The sequence below is a fragment of the Camelus ferus genome, chromosome 13 (genome assembly GCF_009834535.1).
Source record: "Camelus ferus isolate YT-003-E chromosome 13, BCGSAC_Cfer_1.0, whole genome shotgun sequence".
NCBI lineage: Eukaryota > Metazoa > Chordata > Mammalia > Artiodactyla > Camelidae > Camelus > Camelus ferus.
The window spans coordinates 30,520,855-30,547,708 of record NC_045708.1 but is presented as its reverse complement, the minus strand read 5'-3'; the positions used below and the strand labels follow the sequence as shown (position 1 = coordinate 30,547,708).

At 41.3% G+C, this 26,854-nt stretch overlaps 1 protein-coding gene across 2 annotated transcripts; it reads right to left on the bottom strand.

Moving 5' to 3' along the window:
- Nucleotides 1-1,864: 1,864 nt before the first annotated feature.
- YBX1 (Y-box binding protein 1) lies at nucleotides 1,865-22,383 on the bottom strand. Of its 2 annotated transcripts, XM_032493993.1 has the most exons (8): nucleotides 22,070-22,383; nucleotides 21,323-21,386; nucleotides 10,884-10,917; nucleotides 8,094-8,183; nucleotides 7,493-7,795; nucleotides 7,127-7,209; nucleotides 3,234-3,499; nucleotides 1,865-2,256 (listed from the first exon to the last, which is right to left on the bottom strand). In XM_032493993.1, exons 1-7 carry the CDS (start codon nucleotides 22,233-22,235, stop codon nucleotides 3,265-3,267), a joined length of 975 nt encoding a protein of 324 aa, XP_032349884.1. In that variant the 5' UTR covers nucleotides 22,236-22,383; the 3' UTR covers nucleotides 1,865-2,256; nucleotides 3,234-3,264. The 2 variants fall into 2 exon arrangements, with proteins under 2 accessions (XP_032349884.1, XP_032349885.1); XM_032493994.1 differs by lacking the exon at nucleotides 8,094-8,183.
- Nucleotides 22,384-26,854: the final 4,471 nt, after the last annotated feature.

The following is a 26,854-nucleotide window of genomic DNA, read 5'->3' as shown; positions in this document are numbered from 1 at the left end:
TTTGACTTGGATCTGGGAACCATAGTGCCAACCATACCTTGCATTCACTTTCGATGCCTTTGCTGTTTTTCTCCTGCTGGATTCAGCTGGCCAAGCTCTGGGTAAATCCAACCCTCATCTGCTGACAATTCTATTTCTTTGGTATACTTTTCCCCTCATTCTCCAAGACCACAATCTTACATTTTTACCCCTCCCCAAACCTCCAACCTTTCTTCATTTTTCTGAGGCCCACCAAAAAATTCCTTTTGAAACTTTTACTGAACTGAATTTGAATAAAGAACTGATATTGTTCTCAACATTAATGAACATGAAAACTCCCATTCTACTTCCATGTCAATAGTTTTGCTTCTTCCCAGAGACTTAGATGTTACAGACCTTTCCTTGATGCCACCACAAAGTGTATCATTTCTATTATACAAAATAAATTTTAACCACAGGGAAGAGATGACATGCCTGATTTGATACAGCACTCAAAAGATTTCTTACCATTCTCTGTACTCACTCTGTCCCAGCCACATAGGTCTTATAAAGGAACATAAGGTATTCATTAACTGTTACAGCTAGAGAACCAGGCTCAAGGCTGAGTGTCAAGAACGAAGAGACAGAGTTGCCAGAAAGGAAATCACTGTCATTGCTGAAAAGCGTTCCTTCCACCCTCTCCTCCAGGAGACAGTACTGACTTACCTGAAGTCTCAGGCGGGTGCATCTGAATTGTGGACCAGGTTCTAAACCTGCAGACTAGCTGAAAGAATGAATGCACTCTCCTGTTGCCTTAGCGACTCAGAGGCTATCTAATCCTTACATACAGTGAAGAGATTCATAAACTGCTGGGCAACACAAGACAAATACATATGAAAAAATGTAGTTTTGCTGGCAACATTGGCAACAGTAAAAAACTTTCCTCCTTGCTATGGTTTTTAAAATCATTCTATTATTTGATATTTAAGCATTGTTGGCATCATTTCCACCACATACATCCTAATGTAGGCAACTATAAAAAACACTGCATTTGACATACCACCATCACTGTGCAAATGTCTGTTCCACTGCACTCTTGTCAACAGTATTTTCATAACCACCAGAGTTGGTCCTGAATTGAGAAAAGGAGCTTCTGAGTGTTGACTGATACTAACTAGCCTAGCATACTAGCATATTTCCCCCACTTTATTCCCAGTCCCCTGAATTAAAATTATTAGTGCAATATAATAAATCTCAGTTGACTCCTGAGCCTACTCTAGAAAAAGGCACTACCACCTGGCCTTACAGAGCACTGCATGACTCCTGCATGGGCCACGTTAGCCTACTCTATATCCCCATCATCTTTCCCCTTGGACCTCAAAAGGCTGGCCAGAATGACCCACAATTAGTCTCTGGATAGCAGTCACTATTATTCCATAAAGGAAGCCAAAGGGCATCTAGATAACAAGACGTGATAAAACAACAGCCAGAACACGCTTAGGTTACAAGGGTGTTTGAAAACAAAATTAACATCACTGACCTCTGTGTCCCTTAGCAGCCTTCTCACAAGCATCCATCTCTAGTGCCCACTCCCACTGGGGGCTAAGTGAGTGGTTTCCCGGGGCTGGAGTCCCGTGAGTCTCTGCTAGTGTGTGCCTTCTTCCCTCTACTACTGCCTTCCAGCAAAAATTAACTCATGGAAAGGTAAATGGCCAGATTATCACAGTAAGTACTTTCTAATGTTCAGTATGAGCCCACAGGCATACCACTCAACAAAGGGTTGCACACACTAGGAAAACTTCTCTGACTAAACACCAGTAAGTACCACCTATCTGCAGCTAGGTCCTATTGCCAGCCAGCTCAGGACTTATAAACTAAAATGAAACAAGGCAGAAACATACACAAAGACAATTATTTAAGACCTTTATTAACAGGTGCTTGCAGTTTGTTGACTTTTTTTTTTTTGAAAAAATCAAGCTGTAAACTTTTATTACAAATTAAAAATGAGGTTCTTAAAAATCTCAACTTGACCAGATATGAAACAATTTAAAAACCTTTAAAGGTGTATTGAGAAAAACCAGGCTTTTTTTTTTTTTTTAAAAAACACGTTTGTCGTTACCAAAAAGAGACGTCTTTAGGTAAAAATAATAAAAACCCCATGCTGCATAGATAATGCAGATAGTTCTAGTTATCTGGTCAACAGGCAAAAAGCAAGCACTTAAGGTCTTCAGCTTCAATCTTTTGTTCATTTCTTATTGCTGGAATTTCATATTCATTTCTTCTTGTTGGATGACTAAACTGTAAAACAAACAAACAAATTATCTTGCACAACTCACCGCAATTTTCTTTTAGTACACCAAACTGCTCCAGATCACATTAGCTAAGCAGAGAAGGCACTGACAAATCTCATAAATAAATCTTAAGATAAATAGATGTATTGGGGTAGACATTGCTGTATGACAAGAATGGTTAATTGTAGGTTCTGGATGATCTTCTGCACCCAGAAAACAGTACAGAGGGGGAAAAAGTATAAATGGCTGAAAATGTAATTCCAGAGCCAGATACAATTACATGCCTCTCAAAATCAAGTAAAAAAGGAATTCCTTAATTTTTTGGACAGAAATGTTCTCTCTTTTTATTGTAATGATGGCAACACAAGTACATACATTTGCCAAAAATCCTAAAACCGCACACTTGAAATGAGAGCATTTTATCTCATGTAAATTGTACCTCGATAAAGCTGATTTTAAAAATTTCCTCTTGCCAAAAACATTTTCAGCTGTTTTCCCACACATGCTTGTCATTTTATCATGACTTTCCCCCCATTTTATTCTTTAAGTTTATCACTGTCTCATGTTTATTCACTTTTTTAAAAGAAAACAGAGTATGACCAGTTTACACGTGCCAACTTCTGATGTACAGCATAGGAATCCCCTTAATTCTGGAACTGGTGATGTCAAAGTTGCCACTCTCCCCAGAGACCACAGTGGTCACCATCATTATCTAGGTTATCAATCCTAGCAGCTATCACACTTCTTTTTGAAAATAAGTAATAATGCAATATAATTAACATTACTTCTTTTGGTAAGGTTAGAAAGACTTTTCTCAGCTTACTGATGAAATCACAGAATTCATTTTTAAAAATTTGACAAAAGGCTCCAATATTCAAGATATAATGTAAAGGTAAGCCTCCCAGGGTCAATCAGCCAAATATGGCTCTGATTCTTGCCATTACCAAAATGCAATATTTAGGAAGGCCATCTAGGCTTACTTACCCGGATGATGGTAGAGATGGTAAGCCGGCATTTACTCAGCCCCGCCCTGCTCAGCCTCGGGAGCGGACGAATTCTCAGCTGGTGGATCGGCTGCTTTTGTCTCTTTGCCATCTTGTGGTTTAGGGTTTTCTGGGCGTCTGCGTCGGTAATTGAAGTTGCGGCGGTACCGACGTTGAGGTGGCTGCTGACCCTGGGTCTCATCTCCTTGATTTTCCTTATCTTCTTCATTGCCATCCTCTCTGGGCTGTCTTTGGCGAGGAGGGCCCCTGGAATGAACGTTGTGCAAGCTTACAATAAAATCTTTAATCCACCCACCAGTGTTAACATATCTGGCCTGTTTATTAAGTGGCCTGCAGGCAATTCAGCGAAGTCAGGAGAGCAAACTTGATTTTCATTTCACCAACTGAGTGCGACAGGATTTAGATGTGTAAACTGGAAGATGAACATTTAAAACTGGTTTTCATAGTCCAGCAAACTTTTACCCATAGCATAATTTATTCCAAAGTTAACCATGAAAGGACTAAAAGTGGCACAACACTATCAACACTTTGGTGTCATTTTAAAACATTTAAAAAATGGGCCTTACATTAACCAAGTTTAGGAACAAGTGCTACTAACCTTTACAGGTGAACACCTGCTTTAAAAAGGCAGGAAATCAAAACCAAAGATACCCTCTTCATATAAATGAAAAGTACACAGCAACCATCAGTCACTGGGAAAGGCAAGATAATAAAAAACCCCACAAAATACCACTTCATACCCACTAGGACAGCCATAATCAAAAGGCTGGAAAGTAACTACAGCGGGGAAATGTGGAAAAACTGTAACCCTCAATACATTGCTGGTGGGAATATGAAATAGCGCAACAGCTTTAGAAAACAACTTAGCAACAAATGTTAAAGAGTTACTGTATGACCCGGCAGTTCTATTCCTGGGTCTTTTTCCAAAAGAATATCCATTATGTGCATTAACATTCACAACAAAAAAGTAAAAACAATCCAAATGCCCATCAATTAATGAAGAAAAAAATCTGGTATCTATACAATGGAATCTGATTTGGCCACGAAAATAAATCAAGTACTGATACATGCTGCAACATGGATGACCTTAAAATATGCAAATTGAGAACCAGGCACAAAATGCCATACTATGTTCCCATTGATATGAAATGCCTAAAACAGGCAAATTCAGAAACAGGGAAAACAGATTAGTGGTAGCCAGGGACGGGGTGGGTGGGGAATGGAGAAGTGACTGCTAATGAATACAGATTGTATGGGGGAGGTGGATTCAAAATGTCTGGAATGGTTGCACAATTTTGTGAATATACTAAAAACTTAAGTGTTACATTCCAGCAGTATCTTCAATGGCTTGAAATTAAAGATATTGGAATCAAAAGTATCAGGACTTTTATTAAACTTTTGCTTGTGGTTTATGTCAGAATCGTGAGGTTTCTCAGCTTCTCCATCTATAGTCACAGCATCCCAGAAATAGCTAAACTATTATCATGCCATTTACACCTACTGATCATCATAAAGTCTAATTTCCTTTTTAGATCTGTATATTCCATTTTTCACCTCTAACCTCTCCAATCTCCCATCTATCCCTCCCAATTCCCCTCCCCTTCCTCATAATCTGACTTTGGCAAAACTGCTCTAGCTCTTTCCCCACAACCTTCAACTGGTAGCTATCCCACCCCATCACTGTGGCTTCTCCCTGTTTCTTTCTAAAACCCCAAGCTTTAAAACCTTATGTTAGGTCATGTTCCACTTACGATCCTTTTCCTGTTGTTATTATGATAGTCCTAAATAACCTGGGCTTTTTAAGATTCTTTACACCTCCCATCTAGTTCTTGTTTGACAACGTGGGTTTTCTCAACTTCAAGCATGTCCCTCTCAAGCAAGTCTCTCTTCCTTGTCTTCCTGGTTTATTCCAGGAGTCCTGTTCTCCCATTCTTTATTTCCACCAGGACCCATAATCCAATGATCCTATCAGACTATTCTGTCCCTCACTCTTCCTTAATCCTTTTGTCCCCTCTTTCCCCAAGTTAAGTCTGCCATTAATCATTACAACCAATGACAACTCAAGTGTCTTCAGTTGGGTAGCCAAATGCTGAACAAATTCAGCTCTGCCTAATCTGAGCCTGCTTGCTCAAAATTGCTGGGAAAATACAAGCATGCTATGCTAGGCAGACCCATTTTAAAGTTGTGATCGCTACTCTATTTGATTTGCCCTATTTCTCCTCTAGAAATTTCATTACCTTCGTTCCAAACTCCCTGAATCTCTCACCCCTCTCCTTTTGACCTCATTAACACACTGGTTCCTTTATATATTCCTCTGGCTTCTTACACATGAAATGCCCATGGTTTCTAGCAAAAGGTCAACTCACTACTTGTGGACCAAATCCTATCCTTATTGAAGACAGTTCTAGCAGTTACTTTCCTGACTGTCCTCTTTTACTGCATTTACCAGCCTACAAATATGCTCTTATTTCTCAAACAAAAATCCTTTCTTGATGACACTTTTCCCTTAATTGCCATCTCTCTCCTTTTCAACAAAACCCCTGCTATACTGCTCTGACATTTCTTACAATTTGTTCTTGGTCCTACACCAATCCGAATTTCACCCCATGGATCATAGGTAGTATGTCCCATTTACTACTCATCTGAACAAAAAATTTCTAGCTAAATAGTTTGGAAAGCCCTACATTTGTTTACAGAATCATTATAATCTTTAAGGCAGACACATACATACATATATATGCATATATGCTACCACAGCGATCATCAGGCACTCCTGAATTCATCTATTAATTCAAAAGAGAGCAGTAAGTCTTAGACCAAAAGGCAAATGATAAAATGGGAGCATTAAACAACAAAAATCCATGTGCTGTTTTTAAGGACACCAGTGCAACTAGGCAGAAGTTTTAAGCAGCTCCACATCTAACAAAAAGTAAGCCAAGAATTCTGCCCTTAGAACTTAAATGGACAGACTGCCATGAGTCTATTTTAAAGCAACTCTAAAAACATTTATCACTGTTTAAAAACTGATATTGTGATAATTTGCATTATTTCAACAAAATATCTATGTCTAGGTTTAAAACAGTATACTATCCATTAGTTTTAGGGATCACATCTGGAGACTCAATGCTCTAAAGACCCTGCTACACCAGTCTGTCCTACCATCGTGGGACTGGGAACACTACCTGAGTCAGCGTACTACATGTATGCACTAAACATGTCTGACTCATGGAGCTCTTCCCCAACTACTCTATACTGTAGCAAGTAAGTGTGTTCTGTTAAAAAGGATTCTCTATCCCAAGTAGGTAGGTCAGTTGTTTAATTTTAGTAATACCAGTCTGTAACTGAGTTTCTTTTCCCTAAAATGTAAATTCCTAGTGGAACGATTTCATTTTGCAACTTTGAGGTGACACACAAAACACCTAAAATTAAGAAGTGATTAATGGAAAATTAGGCCATCTCAGAGGTAAACTGTTGATTCTTCATTTATGATATGGTACAGTTCAGACTCTTCTAATGCTTACCTTTACCCTTTATCCCACCCAACGAACCAGGTCTTAAAAGTTATAATATAATGCAGTTTAAACTATTTGCTTACCTGTTCAAGGACAGAAAATTTGAAATTCTGTACCCTTATTAGAGAACAACAAAACTAGCTGTACAGAGTAGACCTCATCTATAAAGCTGTTTTTAACCAGTGCCAGAAAAGAAGATGCAAAGAATACATTCTCAAAGACAACTAACTTCACGTTTACCTCTTATGCATTTGATGAAACAAAGTGAAGTGTTAACAGATAAATGACTCAGAAAGAAGCAGCATAATGCTGCTGCTAAGTCCTAACACACGCTTGAGAAATTTTTAAATACAAACCATACCTGCGGAATCGTGGTCTATAACCTCGATACATATTCTGCCTCACTGGTCTACCTTGTTCTCCCGCACCCTGGTTGTCAGCACCCTGGGAAAACAATGGAAATCAAGTCAACTTGATCAGTAAGATTAGAGTAAAAACCCACTATACAAAACACTAAATACAGTCGTTAAAAATAAACAAAACTACCCAGCAACTGTGATTATACTATGAATTATTAATCTTTTTGGTTCTTATTAGGAATCTGAAAGCATTTCCCAGTACGACTAACAGCTATTATGGGGGAAATATCCAGAAAATGCTTCAAATGCAGTCCTATCAAAAATTATCCAATACTTCTACTGATCCTTTACCTTTTGGTAAAGCTTACCTCCATCACTTCTCCCTGCACAGGAGGGTTGGAATACTGTGGTCGACGCCCATAGGGCCTCCGCATGTAGTAAGGTGGGAACCTCCGCCTGCGGTAGGGCCGGCGCTGCTGGGCCTGGCCTTCGGGAGCGCTCTCCGATCCCTCATTCTTTTCCCCACTCTCACTATTCTGGTAGTTCTGCTGGTAATTGCGTGGAGGACCCCTGCGACGTGGATAGCGTCTATAATGGTTACGGTCTGCTGCGTATTTACTGCCTTGCACTGGAACTCCACCAGGGCCTGTAACATTTGCTGCCTCCGCACCCTACAAAAGCCATCATACATTTATAGTGACAACAAAATTAAGCACACAAAATTTACACAAAGCAAATAAAAAAGGGTCTACGTGGTCAGGGGTGCATAGAAATGATTAAACATTATTAGTTCCTAACTGTTCTGAAGAGATAGCCCTCTAACTGCAGCCAGCACATTAGGCTTGATGCACCTGTGTTCATGTGGTAACCTGGCCCAATCCATCCACATTAGAGCCACCATCCTAATGGATGAGATCTCCAAAATATTTCCATACTGAAGTCAAACCTTTACACAAAAAGCATCCTCACCTTTTCTCCTTCAACAACATCAAACTCCACAGTCTCTCCATCTCCTACACTGCGAAGGTACTTCCTGGGGTTATTCTTCTTTATGGCAGTCTAGTAATATCACATTCCAAAAATAGATTAACAGGGGAGAATAATGTGCTTTTTTCATTTAAAATGTACCAGAGTCAACATTATTTTAGCTTGGATATACACTTAAAATTAGCTTTAAGACCAAACCGTCAATAACAGGGACCAATGCTACCCCCAACCTCAACCAAAATACTCCAATCTTACAAGGCCCCAGCATTTTACCACCATTTTCCAAACTAAAACAAGTAATTTAACACTCAAGATGGACACAACTATATATATATATATATTTTTAAATGCTCTTTGCAAAAGCATTATATGTAGCTTTGAACAAAATGAGGATATCCATTTATCCCCAAAGACTGCACTTAATAGTAGAAGCTAGCCCCACACAGGGCCAGTTTAGATGACAGGCGAGTTTAGTTTTGCAAGCTTCAAAGTTGACCAAACCAACTTTGTCCCTGTATTACCGTATCAAACTCAAATTACAAATGTCAACCAAAATCCCTTCCAACCTGTCTGTGGTTATATTTCAATGGAAATGCAATTCACATGTATTAACTATGCCACTTCTTATATTCTGACTGCCTGGGACAACTGGTTATTACCTCCCCAGAATACAGTGTATCTCACACATTGTTACTTGTTCTACAGACTGCTACAACAAAGTAAAAGGGGAAGAGTAACACCTCAGAGTGTTCATAATACTTCCATAGTACTTTCACACATTACCCGTTCAATCTCATTATGACAGATTATGTGAAGTATTATTATTCCTCTTTTACAGATAATAAAACAGGCTTTAAAAAGTTAGTTGACTTGCCCAAGGTCACAGAGCTAATAAGTGGCAGTGGAGACTTTTCTAAATCCAGGTCTTGGGACTCCAAATCCCATGTTCATTCTACTACATCACAGCAGTATCTATTACAGGATCACTCATGCATTTCCATTCCAGAGGAGGCAGGACAACCAACAAATCTGAAGCTAATTAAGCTAAGTTGCCCAGAACTGCAGTCTCCTTGATAAACCACCAAGACCTGAGCAGCCAGTCCTAAGAAACAACTGAATGTTGAAACCACTTCCAAAATAAAGAGGAAAGCATATTGGTGACACTTTGTGGGTTGGTACAAATGGGTGACAGGTATTCAGCCAATAATTGATCTCATCTGTCATCTAAACTGTCACAAAGTTTTCATACCTTTCATATAACTCTCAATTACCTGCAGTCAAAGGGGATAGCAGAAGTATGGGTAATTAAAACCCCAAAACTCTCATTTTGGTCAGCATCTTCAGTGCCCTCCCCAATCTCCCCAAACCCTTTAGTGTTGCTGACAAGCAGCGAGTCTGGCAAGCCTTGTGGTCTCTTGTTCCTAAGTCTGCAAATTCCTTTGAACGTGCAGAAAGGAAGCAAGGAACACTGACTGGTATTCAATTTTACAAAACAAACATTCATTTTAATACAACATTTTGCCCAAGTAGTCCTGTATTTACGTTTAGAATATAAGTGTTTCCATACTTATATCTGACCCTGTTGTCATTGCTGGACAGGGTTTTGGACACACTTAGAAATTGATCTGGCCTCCCCCTTGATTGCCACTGAATGCTCTATAGGACACTTCCGAGAGCTACAAAGCACCAAGCTAAGACAGCCCTTCCTAGAAGTGTGCTGCCAGCCAAGCTCACACTTGCCTGAATAAAGATGTGAACATGGAAACTGCTTTTGTCTTTTGATGTCTACATTGCAGTATTAAAAAGTGGCTGAAAAGTTCTTAGAGCGATTTTCAATACAAGCTGACAATATTTCAAGGCTTAGTGAAAAAACTGCAGAGCACATAAGTACACATATATAAACATGTTTCCCATCCATTGCAAACCTGTGAGGAAAAATTAAGTCCAACAGAGCCTATAACATACTTAAGGTTGAGATTTTAGCATTCATTTGGCAGCCACTTACTTTAACAATAAATTCTTTTATGTTCAAACATTTTCCAAAATATTTTCCTTAAGTTGCACTCGACAAAGTTCAGCCATGTAGCACCTATCCTCGGTTAGTTTTTTCCTCTCAAAACACTGAAGCCAATCTAAAAATTATTTAATAAGTAATTACCAACTTCGACACATTGCCTTTTTCACTTAAACTAGAGAGGATTTCTAAATTTCACAAGCTGGTCAGCTTTCTCCAAAGATAAAAACATATCTTACTCATTCAAGGTGCTTTAGAATAAACAAACAGAAGGGCCTATATTATCTTTGTCAGTTTTCTAGCATTCATTTTCAAATCAATGTTTTGCAGCCTTGTCCTATTTCCTCATGATTATTATGATTTGTCCTTACCATAGAGGTAAACCTAATAGCATTTCAAAACATCTTGTCAAAGTTTCTGTGTATTTACAGCAACATTATTAGTTCAGGTTTAGACGGAGATTCTCAGTTCACTTGAAATTAGGTTTGAAAATCTAGTGTAATAAGTAGATTCAACATTTTATAAAGCTACGCTATTAACAAAGTACCAATCTGAAACAGCTATTTTAATTAAGTGAACTGACTACACAATGTTTCAGTGTAGACATTTAAGCTGTGCTACCACTCTTCCTGTGAGAACTAAACTGTTTGTTGGTTGGACTTAATAACCTTTCTGCAAGGAACAACAGCTGAGAAGACATTCACCCTTTTCTTCTCAAGCCTTGAGCCAGAAGTGTAAACACCCACACAAGCACTCACCTGGTGTACAAATACATCTTCCTTGGTGTCATTCCTGCAAGACAGAACCAAGTTGAAGAAGTCAGGAAATGGAACATTTATTTCATGCTGCCAAAGATTAAGAATATGCTTCATCCTTTGTGCATTTCCCCCTTATTTTTGGAGACTTTCTGACTGCCAACCAGCCATGAGGAGGAAATTAAGAAATGAAAACAAAAACAAAACCAGTAAGCCACCATGATTTGTGCTTTGAAGACTAAGCAGTTGCCAACAACTGCCTCACCACGTACCTGCAGAAGGATAAAAAAAAAGTCTAAGAAATCAAAGCTTGATCTACTAAGCCATTAAAAGGATAGAAATGACTAGCAACATATATTGTCACTCCTCATCCTACTACTACACATACATAACAAGGTTCCAGCACAACACATTCGTAATTACCTCTAGAGCATGCTCACCAACTTAAGTAGAGACAACATATTACATTAACTACTACCTTCTTTCTTTGTCACTTCAACCTCAATCATTTCCTCTTCACCATTTCCAATTCCCAACTTTCCTTGAGGATCACAAAAAAGAGCACTAAAAACCCCTACAGTATGTACAATACCAGGAGTGAGCCCTAAATGTAAACTATGGACTTTGGAGTGATCATGATGTGTCACCGGAGATTTATCAGTTGTAATAAATGTATCATTTTCGTGCAGTACAGTAAGTCATGGGTGCAATGTGCAGGCCTGTGGGTAAACTGAACATTTTCTACTCAATCTTAGGTTCATTTGCCATGAACCTAAAACTGCCCTTAAAAATTGATCATAAAAAAAAAAAATTTCCAACATACATAAATAGCTCATAAAACTCAACATCAAAACAACCCAAACAACCTGATTAAAAAATGGGCAGAAGTACTGAATAAACATTTTTCCAAACAGGAAATGAAGATGGCCAACAGGCATATGAGATGATACTTAAAAGAACAAAAAAAGTTACTCAACATTACTAATTATCAGGGAAATGCAAATCAAAACCACAATGAGCTATCACCACACACTTGTCACCATAAAGAACACAAATAATAAATGTTGGAGATGATGTGGAGAAAAGGGACCCCTTGTGCACAGTTAGTGGGAATATAAACTGGTACAGCCACTGTGGAAAGCAGTATGGAGGTTTCTCAAAAAGCTAAAAATAGAACTACCATCTGACCCAGCAATTCCACTTGTGGGTGTATATCAGGGAAAAAAAACACTGATTCAAAAAGATATATACACCCCAATATTCATAGTAGCATTATTTACAACCATCAAGATATGAAAGCAACCTAAGTGTCCATCAACAGATGAATGGATAAAGACGAGGAGTGTATATAGTACACATACATACAATGGAATGTTACCGAACCACAAAAAAGAATGAAATTTTGCCCTGTGCGGCAACATGGATGATCCTGGAGTGCAATATGCTAAGTGAATTAAGTCAGACAGAGAAAGACAAATACTGTATATCACTTATATGTAGAATCCAAAAAGTACAACAACTTAGTGAATATAACCAAAAAGAAAGACTCACAGATAAAGAAAACTAGTGGCTACCAGTGGGGGGAAGGAGGGAAGGGCAATATAGAGATGGGAGAGTGGGAGGTACCAACTACTGGGTGTAAGATAGGCTCAGGATATATTGCACAATATGGGGAATACAGCCAATATTGCGTAATAACTATAAATGTAAAGTAACCTTTATAAATTGTATTAAAAAAAGACAAGATCCAATTAAGTACAAATATGAACACCACCAATATCAACATCATCCACAGGGCAAGCATTAAGGAGGTGAAGACTGAATGAAACTTTCTACTAGCACACAATCCCCTTTCATTTCATCTAAGATACTATTTCACGTCAGTCATTAGTCTGTTGCTAAACAAACAGGGCTGAAATATTTGCTTCAGGATTTTAGAAGCAGTTGTTAAAGAAGGCATTTGCCCTAAGTCTTAAAGGAGTTTACTGAAAAATGGGAAAGACGTTCTAGGTAAGAGAGGTCATGGACACGGGTAAAATCAACAACCAGCAAATTCAATGCAAGCCGAGTTCAAACTGGCTGGAGAATATGGCTGTGGCTGTGTGGGAGGATGAATATAGGTTAAACCATCATGTAGGCAGAGAAGTCAGCAAAGGCTTTTAAGTAGAGGGCATGCGACATGATAAATTATTATATGTTTAAAAGTGGCTGCTATTATGGAAAGTTTGAAGCCAAGAGGAGCCCAGTTAGTTTCAAAAGCTGTCATGAACAGACCAGGACTGATGGAGGCCTGGACTAAGGGGCTGAGTATTAGAGAATGTATCTGAGATATCTTTCTTGTGTTAATATGGAAAAAACTTTGTGGATAAATGGATGTTAGAAGTGAGGGGGCAGTGAAGAATGATTCGAGCTTTTAGCTTGGAGATTGGGGTTAAGGTGATGATACTACGAACAAAAAGAACCACTGGAGGACAGATTTCTAGACCTTTAGTGACTTAGCCCCATCCTATATTCATTCTGTCAGTAGGTCAGAGTTGAGAAAGGGCTCAATAGTTCTAGTGTTTAATGACAATAAGAACAAAGGTTACAATGAACTAGACTGACTGGTTTACTGTCTCCCAGCAGATCCATGGAGCAATGTATGGACTAAAGAATCTATATAGCTTGGATTATCATAACATAAGGTCATCTAACTTATGGAAACAGGATAAAACACACACAAACCCAGGAATACCAAAAAAGGTCTCTAATGCATGTGAGTGAAACATGACCTTATTAAACTAGCTGAACATTAGGAACACCTAGGAATTCAGTTAGTCACAATGTCCATCTGTCAAATATGTCCACATGCATCACAAACAGTTCCATAGCCACCACTAATTAGTTTTCAACTCCAACGTGATTAATTTCAAGCCCTAATGTTCTAAGGTTGTTCCAAAAACATGGGGCACTGCTTCCATTAATGGGGGTAAGGCTTGCTGGGTGACTAGGTAAAGGATATTTGGTATCTTACTGAACTTTCACATAAGTAAATTTATTGAGTTTTAAATATAGTATTTAGTTTTAATATGCATTAAATTTACTAAAAATGCAACTTCCACGAGATGGATTTTTTCATTACTGATGATAATGGTGCCTGTGTATCTGGGTAGCCAATACACCACTCCTAATGTAGTTGCAAATAGGTATTTACAGACTCAGAAACATTACACACAGCAATAAAAAGAAATAAAAGCAGTTATTCATGAATTTTACTTCAGGGCTGTAAAAGGAATATTAGGAAATTCACGAAAACTACTTTTCTAGTCAGGACTTAAAAATAGTGCAAGATGGACAACACACACAAGGTAATGTCACCTCCTGGGAAACAGCTTAGGGACATATTTTGTGGGTACATAGCTATGTGGAAACCAACATACGTTCACTAAGGATGTCATGCCAGACAACATAATACTTTTAATTCTGTTGACACTAAGCCAGCCTGTAAGAGAATATATCATGGCCAAAGTGTATGCAGATTTGAGAGAAATTTGACAGATCAAAAAATGCAGTTTTTGCCAAGGTAGAAAAGTACATTATGGATGCATTAAATTGATCTGGTTCCAACAACTTGTTAAATGACTACCCAGAAGTTCAAGGCACTGCCAATAGGAAACTCAATTTTCAGTCCTCATTCTACTATTAACAGCTGTGTAACCTTGGAAAGCTGCCCCCCCCATTGGATATTCTTCACCCACAATAAAAGGGAAAAACTTAACTAGACACACAGCAGCTTATACTGCTGAGGTCTTACATTCCAGATATTGTGCCAAGTGCTTTAACTGTATCATATTGATCCTCACCATCCTGAGGTAGGTGCTATTATTATTAACCTCCATTCTACAAATGAGAACTATGTGGCAGTCAGCCGCTTACAGTGGTAGAATTTGACTCCACAGGCCCTAGTCTTTATCATGTTGAGAATTCAAAAGGACCAGTTTGGAAATCTTTACATTTCAGCTTTAGAAGTAGATTACAGCATATGGTTTCTTCAATTTCTGGAGAGGATAACCACAATGAACAAACATCCCTACACCCTCACCTGCAGTACACAAAGTTATTCCATGTAATTAGACCAGGGGTCTGCTACATGTCCTCCTTTACCACTTTAAAAATATGAAAACCATTCTTTGTTCACAACCAGATAAAAATGCATGCATGGCTGCTAGAGATCTTACTGAAGAGGGGGGAAAAGGAGCAATTAAAATAAGATGATCAAAATGACTCAAGAAGCATGTTTTAACCTTTAGCTATTTAGTAATGAGGAGAGAATGGAGACATCACCAGTCCTGCCTATTACCTTTTGTAGTATATCCTGAGAACGGAAGAGGCACACTTCTGCCTTTACCAGATTTTCCCGAGGGTGGAAGGTTATAGACAAGGCAGACTAGTTTATGAGCTCCTATCCACTAGAGGCAAGTCACTGAGGACAGAGACGATCATTCTTTATCTAGCACCCAACATGCTGTAGGAACAGGGTAGATGCTCAACTTTTAAATATTTATTGAGTGCCTACTACTCACTTAATATTAGTCAGTTTTTCAAATTAAAATGTAATTACTGACACTTTTTACTTTTAGTAAATCTAAATCTATTCATTCATATTATTCCATCTTACTGGTTCTTCCTCTAATCTACAACCCACTGGACTGATTAAGTCCAAAGGCCTCATTTACTTGTGCTGGCTAGCTGGGCACTCTGCTAAGAACCAGAAATAAAAATAAGACATGGCTTATCCTCAAAGATTCCAGTGACCATCACCATTCAATCCACTGCAGTAGCTAAATTACCAAATACGGTTTTCTGCATGTTATAATATGTATATCATACTAATCATCACTATATCATAGTGATCAGAGAGGGAGGAAGGGAGAGGGGGCAAGGCGGTATATAGAACACAATGGTTAAGAGCTCCTTACTAGAACCACTAGAGCCAAGGCTGGGATCCTGGCCACCGCATTACTAACTACATGATTCTAGGCAAGATGCCTTATTTGTAGAGCCATAACAAAAAGCAAAAACCAGTAAAAACTGATTTGATCATTTCAATATAAATGATTAACACAAAATATAAAGTAATTTTACATTCCTTTTTTCATACTAAGTCTTTATAATCTGACCTGCATTTTATACCTCGGAAAAAGCAGATTCATATACTAAAGTTGTTCAAAACAAGCACTAAACTGAGTATCAGTTTTAAAATGCAAATCAAAATTCAGTTTCTCAGATGCTCAATAGCCAGTCTACTACTGTACTGGACAGCATAGATCTACAATATCCCAACAGTGTCATTCCACCTTATATTTAGCAAATGGCGCAGCAGTGATTTCAAAGGGAAAAAAAAATCACACAGCTAGCAAGAGGCTGAAGAAAAAGGAGATACAGTTTTAAGAGAATGCCGAAGAAAAAGGAATCCTGCTGGAATTTAAAGAAAATGGAAGCCTCTTCAAAGTTCCTAACGTGGCATAATTAAAGTAGCATGTAGCTTATATTACTGAATCTATCCAGATTCAAAAAGAGCTAAGATATCCTCAAATTTCTGCCAATCCATCGCATTGCCTTAAATGAGACCTACCATATATGCTTATCTATCCATAACTAAATGCTCTTAAGCTCTTATCTTAAGGTTACCACACCAAGGCATTAACAGTTTAACTTGCCCAACTGCATCAATTGATAATCCTATAGTTACAAAAACAAACTCCAAGATTTAGCATCTATATGCCCCATAACCCGAAGCATCCAGACACCAATTTTCGAGTCCCACTGATGGCTGGAAAGATCACAAACTCCACTTACTTTACTTGTTCTATTAAACGCTCCTCACACCCAGCAGACACTCCCATTTCCCACACTATTTTCTACCATTCTGCCTGTAGTGAGTTAGATCGTAGATGCTTCCAAAGGCTGAGACTGGAGAGTACGTAAATCAACAATTACAGCCCCAGTATCAGGGAAACAGAAGGTGAACAAACTAGTTCACTATTCTAGATTCCAAGATGAAAAATTTTAATTGTCAGTGACTTGGTGAACAGGGATGACTTCTGGCCAACACAAGATCCATGGCTAACAACTAGCACATGAATTAATCCTAGTGTCCTGTATACAAGCCATTGCCTTAAGAATTCCAGTTCTGAAGAAACCAGACAAAACACAGTGCTCGTTAAAAGACTGCCAATGACTTGTTAGACATGGGGACTGCTCAAGTATCTTTTTATGCCTCTCCCACCTACCCTCTTCCACCCCCCATCCTTAGCACACCACCAAATCTTCGAACCTTCCCTAAGTGCCACAGCATTTACTCATTTATGTTAAAGACTACCTATGATTTCTTGGCTCTTGGGCCAAGAGATAGATCTTTGTGATCAGGTTAAGATCAGTTTGACTTTAACAGCCCAAGAGACATGGCAATCTCTTTCCACAGGTCTACAAACTTTTAAAATTAAGAACCAGATAGTATTTTAGGGTTTGCAGGGTCACACAGAGTTGTGTATTTTTTCTTTTTTAACACTTTAAAAAGGCAAAACCCATTCTTGGCTCACAGGCCATATAAAAACAGAAAAAAGAGTTTAAAGATAAAGGTCTAATATTCTCTCCTTAATTCCCTAATTGCCTCCCAATATTCGATACAAAGCAAGTCCTTTAATTTTTAAAAACATGATAAACTAAAACTGTATTATAACAGTCCCTAACCACATAAAACAGGCAGTAAAAAGTAGAAAGCTTTTCAAATCTGCAGAACTGTAGTAGCATATGGGAGCTCTAGTGACATGCTAGAGATCATTTAAGAGTCTTTCAATGGCCAAGGACACTCCACCCCTCTTCCGCCATCTGTAAGCATGTGGACACAACCCAAGTGAAGAAGAGTAGAGTCTGTTTTCAGAGACAGCACAACAGCAGTCAGTGTGCACAAACTCCAGAATCTGAAAACTGAGCTCAAATCCTAGTTCTGCCACTTACTAGCTACACTTCCTGGGAAAGTTTACTCAACATCTCTGTGCTTGGCAATATCACCTATACCAAAGGTTTTGAGGATTAAACGAATTAGTTCATTTAAAGCATTTAATAGTGCTGGGCAAAAATACTTAGCATTAGCTCTTTTATGACCACTATTATGAAGTAAGTCACCCTCTGCAGTTATATACACGTGGAATCCCCAATAGGGAGGTTCCCCCTCCAAAGGGAGACCAAACCTGACAGCCATGACTAAGTATTTTTGTGAAGAGGGACAGCTAAGCCTTTCCCTGGCTTAGTTTATTATACTTCATCCTAGACTACGGGTAATAAGTAATAAACTCAAACGCACAGGCAGAGGCCAGGCAGAAACATAAGTCAACAACAGGAGAAAACTAAGCCTGACTGTGGTAAATAGAGAATGCATGCCCCATTTACAGGTGGTAATAACACTCATGGCCAGCTGATTTTTATTTACACAAGACAAAAGGCCCCAAAGCTAAAATGCAGCTTTTTAAAAAAAAAATCTGATACTCTGAATAAGGCACGTCACCAGTTTGTAGTGGCTTCTCTACTTGATTCTCTTTGCTCCAAATTCCTTGCCCACCCCCAATTTAGAGTGATTAATTTAGCATTGTAAGCACTTTGGATAATAGAAAAGTATTCCTATTCTGGTCACTATAAAAGATGTATGCCCCATTGAAAAATAAATTGTTACTGATTCATGCCAATTTTCTTTGAGTCTGATGAGCATGGATTAATCCTCAACAGCTAGAAGCAACAGATAATTGGGTTTCTAGATTTAAAAGCAGAGAAACCCTGAAACCACTGACCCCATGGCATCCTTCTAATGATACCTTCAAATAGTTGAGTGAAGTTTTTCATCATAAAATGAAAAGTAATTTGGGGGGGGGTTAATAAACGCCACTAGTCACATAATCCAATTATCTTTTGTAGACAAAGCACACAAAAGAACAATGAATTCCTAGACTACACAGCCTAACACATAAAGCCAAAATTTTAAAAGCTCTACACTTACTTAGCACCTTTTATACAATAAAACCATCAAGGAAAAAAAAAAACCCCTTTAAAAATAATTCTAGTAAGGCTATAAAAATCATAGGCAATAATTTAGATTGAAATCTTTACAATGAAAATCCGTTTCTTTAAAGGAAAAGTTTGCATTTAAAATATTTTTTAATTACAAAAACCTTAAGAACCTAGCATATATAATTCACAGAATTCGAAGGTTAAAATTAAGAGTTACACCAATCACCCCCAACACTGGATCCTCTCCTTTACAGAGAAATAGCATATGTGTGTCATGTGACACACACTTTCCCCTCTGAGAGGAGAGCCAGGTGCCTCCAGCCCTGAACTGCCAGCTTCCAGAACTATATAGTTCTTTAACACATACATTTTCCCTTAAGCAAGGCAAACCTCTCCTAGACTTAACCTCTCCAGTTTGATTTTACAATGTCTTGTTCCAAAGTCTCAGAATCACTGAAATGACCAGTTTAGAGATATAAAACACATATGAACCAGTTAATTTGACAAAAATTGAGGTTGAGACAGTCCAAACAAAGGACCATCAAAAGCTAACTGACATTTAACTTGCCCTGTAGAATGACCAAGTGAGTTGATTGCAAATCAACGTAGATACTTTAAAGGAATGGAATCTCACAGAATAAAAATTTAGAACATGTGAATAACTTTTATCTTGGGTATCAACTGTTCACTTCAAAAATATCACAATCTATGTCCATTTAACAAATACAGCAAAACAGAACGCACATGTGACAATTTTTAAAGCACACACAAACTACAATCTAACCATTTAAAGGGCTAAATATTACAGTCCCTTCTAATGCGCACACCAGCAATACCCTTGGGTCATTACTTTGGGTCAAGAGTTAAAAACAATGTTTTTTAAAATAAGGCCCACAAGCCATATCACCTGGAATTCTCTTTAAAAATGTACCTAAGATCCAATGAATCCAAGCTGGGAGGGAAGAACTCAGGAAAAGTGTTACTCTTCCAAGTAAAAACACTTCAATTCAAAAACCATTGGTTTAAATTAAGGGTTAGGCCAGTAATGACAATCAGAGTAAGATGGAAATACTAACCTAAAAAGTGATCCATCAAATAAAAACATCAAAGAATTCCCTTCCTTCTTCACTAGTAACCCATTATCAAAAATACTGATGAAAAATGTGGCCTTCGCCTGTCACAAAGACAGTGTAATTGAACAAATGGAAAATTCCAAGATTTTAGAAGAAACAAAATGTTTCCCCACAACTGCAAACATGGAAAACAGACCATCAAATGCTTACAACCTCTTTTGCTCTGAGCGTTTCCACAATACTTTATGGTTAACAAACGGTTTTTCACCACCCATTTATGTGTCTTTAAGCTTGCTCTTGCCCACCGGGTTTCCTCCAGTAGTGCCCATTTCAGGCACATTTGGTATTACTTCTCACTCAAGTTCTTTTAAACATCTCGTTATTTAAAACGTTCTAAAGAAACGATGTAAAGAAGAGAACACCGAGATGACTGTTACCCTGCTGTAAGGCCAACACTGCTGTGGCGGGCACCGTGCTCTGCACCCTGTGGCTGCACCAGCCCTGGCAGCCATCTTGGAAATGATGCCCGCCGACAAGGGGGACCACGAGGAGCAAGTCCGGAGTAAACTGCCTGGGCTGGCACTGTTGCCGCGAACAGTCCTAAGGATTAATCCTAAGGATGCAGTTTGGAGCTAGGCCTTCAAATACGAAGAACCACCTTACTGTGGATTAAGGCCACTCTAATAAGCTACAACCAAAGCTTCAATAGGTACGACTTGGGGGAAGTAAGAAATAAAAATTGAACAAGGCAAAGGGCCATTTTCTTCCAGATGTTACAGCATGAGTACATAAAAACTGTCATAACAGTCCTGATATGGAATTTATCAGAGGCATGAGACAGCATATAATGGAACAATAAACAAAGGCAACATAACTTCAGTCAAGATGACAAGACCTCATACAGTTTCATCGCCAAATCACGTTACCTTTAAAGGTTAAGTCGTAAATAATCTATATAATTAGTAGGTCACATTTTCAAACACGAATTTCAATAACGTATAAAAGGATAACAAGGATAAAAATGCGGTGGGCCTGAGCCTAAAAGAATTATTCCAGATCTTAGTTTTCTCATTTTGCCCTAACTGCTAAAAGACGTCCCACTCACTCCGCTTGCCTCTTAAGTCGCTTTGTACCTTAGCTTTAGATGAACATTTAGCTGCAAAACAAGGACAATCTCTAGATCCATTCCGTCACAAGGAAAACAAAACCCCACCAACAATACACCAGAGGTGGCAACCCACACACTCTCCAACTCCGAGCCCAAAGCCTACTGATGGGGCAGAGCATGCAAGAGGTAGGACAAGGCTTCAGCGGCGGTCAGCTCACCTGTTGATGAAGCCATATCCGTTTCTTACATTGAACCATTTTACTGTTCCCAAAACCTTCGTTGCTGGAGAGGAAGAAAAAAAAACCAAAAAACCCAAGATTACCAGACATCCTTTTTAAAACCCGCCACGCTTCAGCATCCGGTCGCTCACGCGCTCCCCAGCGGCGGCGGCGGCCACCTGACAGCCTTTCTCTCCGCGGCCCGCCGGCCGGCGGCGCGGTCCACGTGGGTGAGCCCGCGGCGGAGGCCCAGGGGCAGGACCGGGGCGCGGGCCCGAGCCGGTGTGCGCGGGGACCGCGGGCCGGCGCGGCGGCGAGCACGTGAGGAGGGGGAAGCCGCCCGGCCCACTACGGCCTGCGTAGGCGGCGCGCCGCGCCCTCAGGGTACACGCGGAAGGGAGCGGGTGGGGGACGGAACAACGGCGGGCGGGCGCGGAGGGGAGGGACCCCGCTGCACACGCGGTCGGCGACGCGCGGCCGCCCAGGGGGAGGGGCGCGCGGCCGCGCGGGGTCCGCAGGGGGCGCGGGAGGCAGCGCGCGCGCGCGCGCGCGCGCCTCTGCCGGGCACGCAGACCGGGCGGGCCGGCGTCCGCGAGGGCGCGAGTGGGGGTGCCTGGGGGAGGGGCGGCCGCGCGCCGCCGAGTCGGTACCACCCGGCCGCGCGCCCACCCGCTCGCCCCGCTTCGGGTAACGGTTCCCCCGCCAGGCTTCCCTCCCGCCCCACCCCCAGGCCCGTCCGGCCCTCACCGATGACCTTCTTGTCCCCGCCGGCAGGCGCCGCCGATGTAAGGCCGCCCGGGCCGCCGCTCCCTGCGCCGCTGCCCGTCGTGCCGGGCTTGGTGTCGGCAGCGCTGAGGGCGGGGGCGGCGGGGGGGGCGGCGGGCGGCTGCTGGGTCTCGGCCTCGCTGCTCATGGTTGCGGTGATGGTGACTGGGGCCGGCTGCGGCAGCTGCGGCTCCTCCCGGGGTGTGATGGTAACTAGGCCGGCGGCGGCGGTGGGGCTGCTCAGGGCTCTCTGGGGTCCGCTCTCCGCTCCCGCTACCGATCGAACTAGCGAGAATGGCGGGACGGGCGGGATAAGCCTTGCGATAGACCCGCCCTCGACATTGTTCACTGGCCAGTAGTGCTGTCAATCTCGCCACCTGACCCCAATTCCTGGCTTCTGTTGGCTAAAAGACTATCACTCCTCCACTCTCATTGGCCCGTAGGCGGCTAATTCGGCCGACCTACAACCGTTCCTGCCTCCGCCGCCGCCATAGAGACCGGAACTAGAATTAGAGTAGAGTCACCAAGAGAACCATAGAGTCCCCGAGAGGACGGGCAGAGGGAACGTGACTTTCACAAGGCTGCAGCCCTGGCGGGTGGGCCCAACGTCCGGAGCTGTGTCCTGGCCGAAGGAAAGGCACGACCGGACGACTGAGTCGGGATTACCCGGCCTGACCCGGGGGCTTGGAACGGGGCCCGATGACACCTTAATTCCATGTGGAGAGAAGGCCTCCCTCCCTTCTCCAAATATGAGGTCCTTGTGACCTCAGACCATTACTGCGGATAGAGTCGTCTTTTCTACAATGGCTGTGTACTCGCGGCACAGCCGAGGGTTTCTGGAACAGACTTAAACGTATGCATTCAAAGAGCGTCCGTTTTCGCCAGAGCAGTCACCTTGGAGGGTCCACGCAAGCTCTCCGGCAGCCCCTGCTCGGCATATTGAGGGCGGAGGGCGGGGGTGTACTCCGTGGGGACCTGCCTTCCGATCTATCATACCAGGCATAGGGGGACTGCCTTTTTAAGTATTCACGTCTTTTTGGCCACAGATCAGATTTAATTTAAACTCACGTTTACTGAGGAGGCTAGGCATTTTTCTTGCATTTCTTACAACAGCCATGTGAAAAAGGGATTACTACCCATGTTTCACAAACGATTTATATTTGAGGCTCCACATGGTGTAGCTGAAGTCCTCCACCTTCGTTCTTTATTAAGCGTCTCCTATCTGCTGGATGGACTAGTTCGCTAGTCAGTTGCTGCTTTCTTAAATTCAGTCTAGGTGGTGAAGGCAGGAATTTAAACATCCAATACTCCAAACACTCCGCCGCTTCAAATGCACAAAGCATTCTGGGAGTGGCAATGGGAATAAGGTGGAGTGCAGACTCCAGGCACTCAACCTGCAAAGGCCTAGACAAGAAGCGATGGGGTCTGGAGGAAATGCAGTAAGACTAGGCTGAAGACACTGGGTTGTAGAGGTAATCAAGGTCAAACTTGGAATATTTATTTGAAACTTGACCTAAGAGCAATAGTAAGAAGGAACTGTAAGTAGGGAGTGGCATGAATTTTTTTTTTAAATGGCTAGGGAGTACAGAATGGGTTGTAGAGTGACAAAAATGGAAGTAGGGAAACCACCTAAGAGGCTAGTGCAGTAGTCCTCACCCCATCAGTATCATCTAGGTCTGGCAATTCCACCTCCTTGAAACGTCCTAAAAAAATCTCTAATTGCAATCCAGTGTGTCTTCATTCCTACTGCTGCTACTCTAGTGTAGTCCATCACCATCTATTGCTTAGAGCAGGAGTAGGCACATTTTGTCTATAAGGGCCAGACAGTAAATGTTTTATGTCTTGCAGGCCAGATGATTCTGTCTCAACTACTCAACTTTAGAGCCTGAAAGTAGCCATAGACAAACAAGTGAATCTTGTGTTCCAAAAAAACATAATTTATGGACACTGAAATTTGAATTTCATGTAATTTTTGCATGTCTCAAAATATTCTTTGATTTTCAACTATTTAAACACCACTCTTTTCCTTAGCTCACGAGACAATGAAAAACAGGGAGTGAGAGCTGGCCTGCCGGCCCCTGGCTTAGAGCACTGTTGTGGCCTCCTAGCCAGTGTCTCTACCTCTTTCTTACTCTATACTCCCCATCATAACATCCACAGTGTTCTTTTGAAAACATCTGTTGGACCATGACACTGTCTTACTTAAAATCTTTCAGTGACTGACTACACCACCCATAGGGGTGTCCAGATGCCTCAGTGTGGTTGGCAGAACTTGGCATGACTCCTATAAGTTTACCTCCCACTCTTCTTTCACATTCCTGTCCTACGTTCCAGGTGATTTTTAGCGGTTGCTTCCTTTGGGCTATTCCATGCTATTCCCTCTATGTACAGCATCCTTCCTTTCTCCTTCTCCCTTACCTGCTTAACTCTTCATCCTCTAGGTCTTGCCTCAGATGATACTAGGTTAGGAGACCCTCCTCCCCTAACACACTGGATTGCACTCATTAAATCTTCCCTGCCAACTATGAGTTCCTGAGGCATCTAGCATAGTCCTTGACACACAGCATCTCAATAAATGTGTTAAATGAATCAGATATGGTATAGAAAATGGACTGGAAAAGAAGGTACTGGCCGCAGCGCCAGTAATCCACGTGAAAAAGGCTTGCGGCAACAATGTGTGGAGAGAAGTAGGTAAATCCTAGAGCTGCTATTCATCTTTGTCAGCTCCAGGTGACTTGACTGTTAAAAAGATGTTTCCTTAAAGGCAATTTGGCCAACACTCAGGACATTTAAAAGTGTGTCCTATAGGCTTGAGAGCTTTCTCCCAAAGTGGAATTACAAAGACACTTGGAATAAAGACAGCAGCAATTCCAAATAAGCGAGCAACCTTCCTTATGTAACTTGTTTGAAGGGATGGCTTCTCAAGCAGAAATACAATTTCTGTAACATTTGTCTTTAAAAATGTTACTTAAAAGTATCATTACTTACTCATCCAATTACTTCACTAAGCTCTCTCTTCATGCTCAATGAGCATGAAGATGAGTGATTTAAGAAACTAGTTTCCTTGTAGCCACCTCTCTTACCACTGCAGAGATGGTACCTAAGCACTGGAGGATCAACAGTTCATGTCAAAATTCATCTCCTGTTCCAAGGTGAGAGCTCTCCACTCCACAGTTCTGCGAGTCCCCCTGCCACCTAGAGAGCCCAATGTGGTGACCATAGCTCAAACTACTCTAGTGTCTACCTTTAAGTGATATGAAAGGCAAGGGGGTTCATTCCAAGAATCTTCTCTGCAAAACAACTCTCACCTCGCCTCCATCGCTAAAAGACTCTGGCCCAAGAACATAGTTCCCTTTCCCTGGAAAGCCCTCCCCACCCTATCCCCTGGCTAATTCCAACCGATCTGTCAATACTTACCTCAAATGTTGCCCCTTGATCTCACCCCCAGTCTCGCCACTCCGCTCGCATAGCATCTTACATATACCACTGTCACTCACACAACTGAGTACGAGATGCTTACCTCTTACAGATGCCGGAGATAGCAGTAAGAAAAACAAAAACAAAAACAAAGCCCCCCAAACTGAATTTCTTACCCTTATAAGGACTCACACTCTTAACACTCACCACACTGAATCCAAACGGTACCTATCCCCTGTGACAAGCATGGGCTACATCTTCCTTGTTTCTTCAGCTCCAGGGCCCAGGACAGAGAGCGGCATGGAATGCAGGTGCCAAATGTAACTGAATTATACTGAATGGCCCATCACAAGGATGTCAGCTCAGGGTCTCAGCTGCTCATCCTCCTTCCTATCTCTTTATAATTCTATCCCATCTAGTTACTTTAAGAGTTCTCCTCCACCACATCACTGTCCCTTCTTCTACGTGTCCCCTGAACCCTGTCTACGCCGCTATAGAGAGTTGCAAATATCTGTACTGTAGGGCCCTTGTATATCTCCCCTGTCCCCCAATACACTGAAATAGCACTTTCAACCGAGTTCTACTGTGTCATAGAACTCAGCTCTCTGCCCCCTGCTGCTGCGGTAGCCTCCTGCTAGTAGTTATGAGTCATCCCTGTCCGTGAGTCAGGAGAAAGCAGGACTAGGATGACAGAAATTGCCTCATGAAAGGAGCACCAGGGAAAGGAACTCCCTTTGCCTCTTGAAGATTATTCTCAATGGGATCTTTTTATGTTGCGCTATTTCCTTTCAAAAACAAGCATTTTCCAATGGATGTTACTGATAACAAATTACCCTCATATCCATTCTCTTGTTGGACTCTTTCAGCAGTGCTATGAAGTAGATGGGTGTTATTATCCCCGCTTTACAAATGAGGAAACTGAGGCTCTGAAAGGGGAAGTGAGCTTCTCAGGACCTCAACTGTTTGAAAAATGACTTCAGATTCAAACCAAGATTTGTGACTAAATTATTCCGACCTCATCATGATCAACAAGACACATTCTGCCCAATGGTCTCCCGTCCAAAAATACCCCAAGTCAGTGACCCTTCTCCCACAGGCTCCAGAACCTACTGGGGACACCCCTGGAACAAGTAGCGCTCTATTTGCTCTAAGGCCCTAGGGCATTGCCTTCTTTGCCAATCAGCTTGGAACTAAGAGGGGACTGCTACAACTGCTCAGAAATCTGAGGCATCAGCTCTACATTCAAGCCTTGGCTCTGGTCCATGCTGGCATCTGGGGAGAGCCGGTCCTCCCAGCTGAAGCTAAGGCGTGAGGAGACAGACCTATCGTTAACAACCATTTAAAAATAAC

Excerpts from the sequence above, each read along its gene's own strand:
- YBX1 (XM_032493993.1), bottom strand. The coding sequence starts at position 22,235 with ATGAGCAGCGAGGCCGAGACCCAGCAGCCGCCCGCCGCCCCCCCCGCC. Across the intron at positions 8,184-10,883 it reads AAGATGTATTTGTACACCAG|ACTGCCATAAAGAAGAATAA; the intron begins GTGAGTGCTTGT and ends TGATATTACTAG. Across the intron at positions 7,796-8,093 it reads ATGTTGTTGAAGGAGAAAAG|GGTGCGGAGGCAGCAAATGT; the intron begins GTGAGGATGCTT and ends TGGCTTTTGTAG.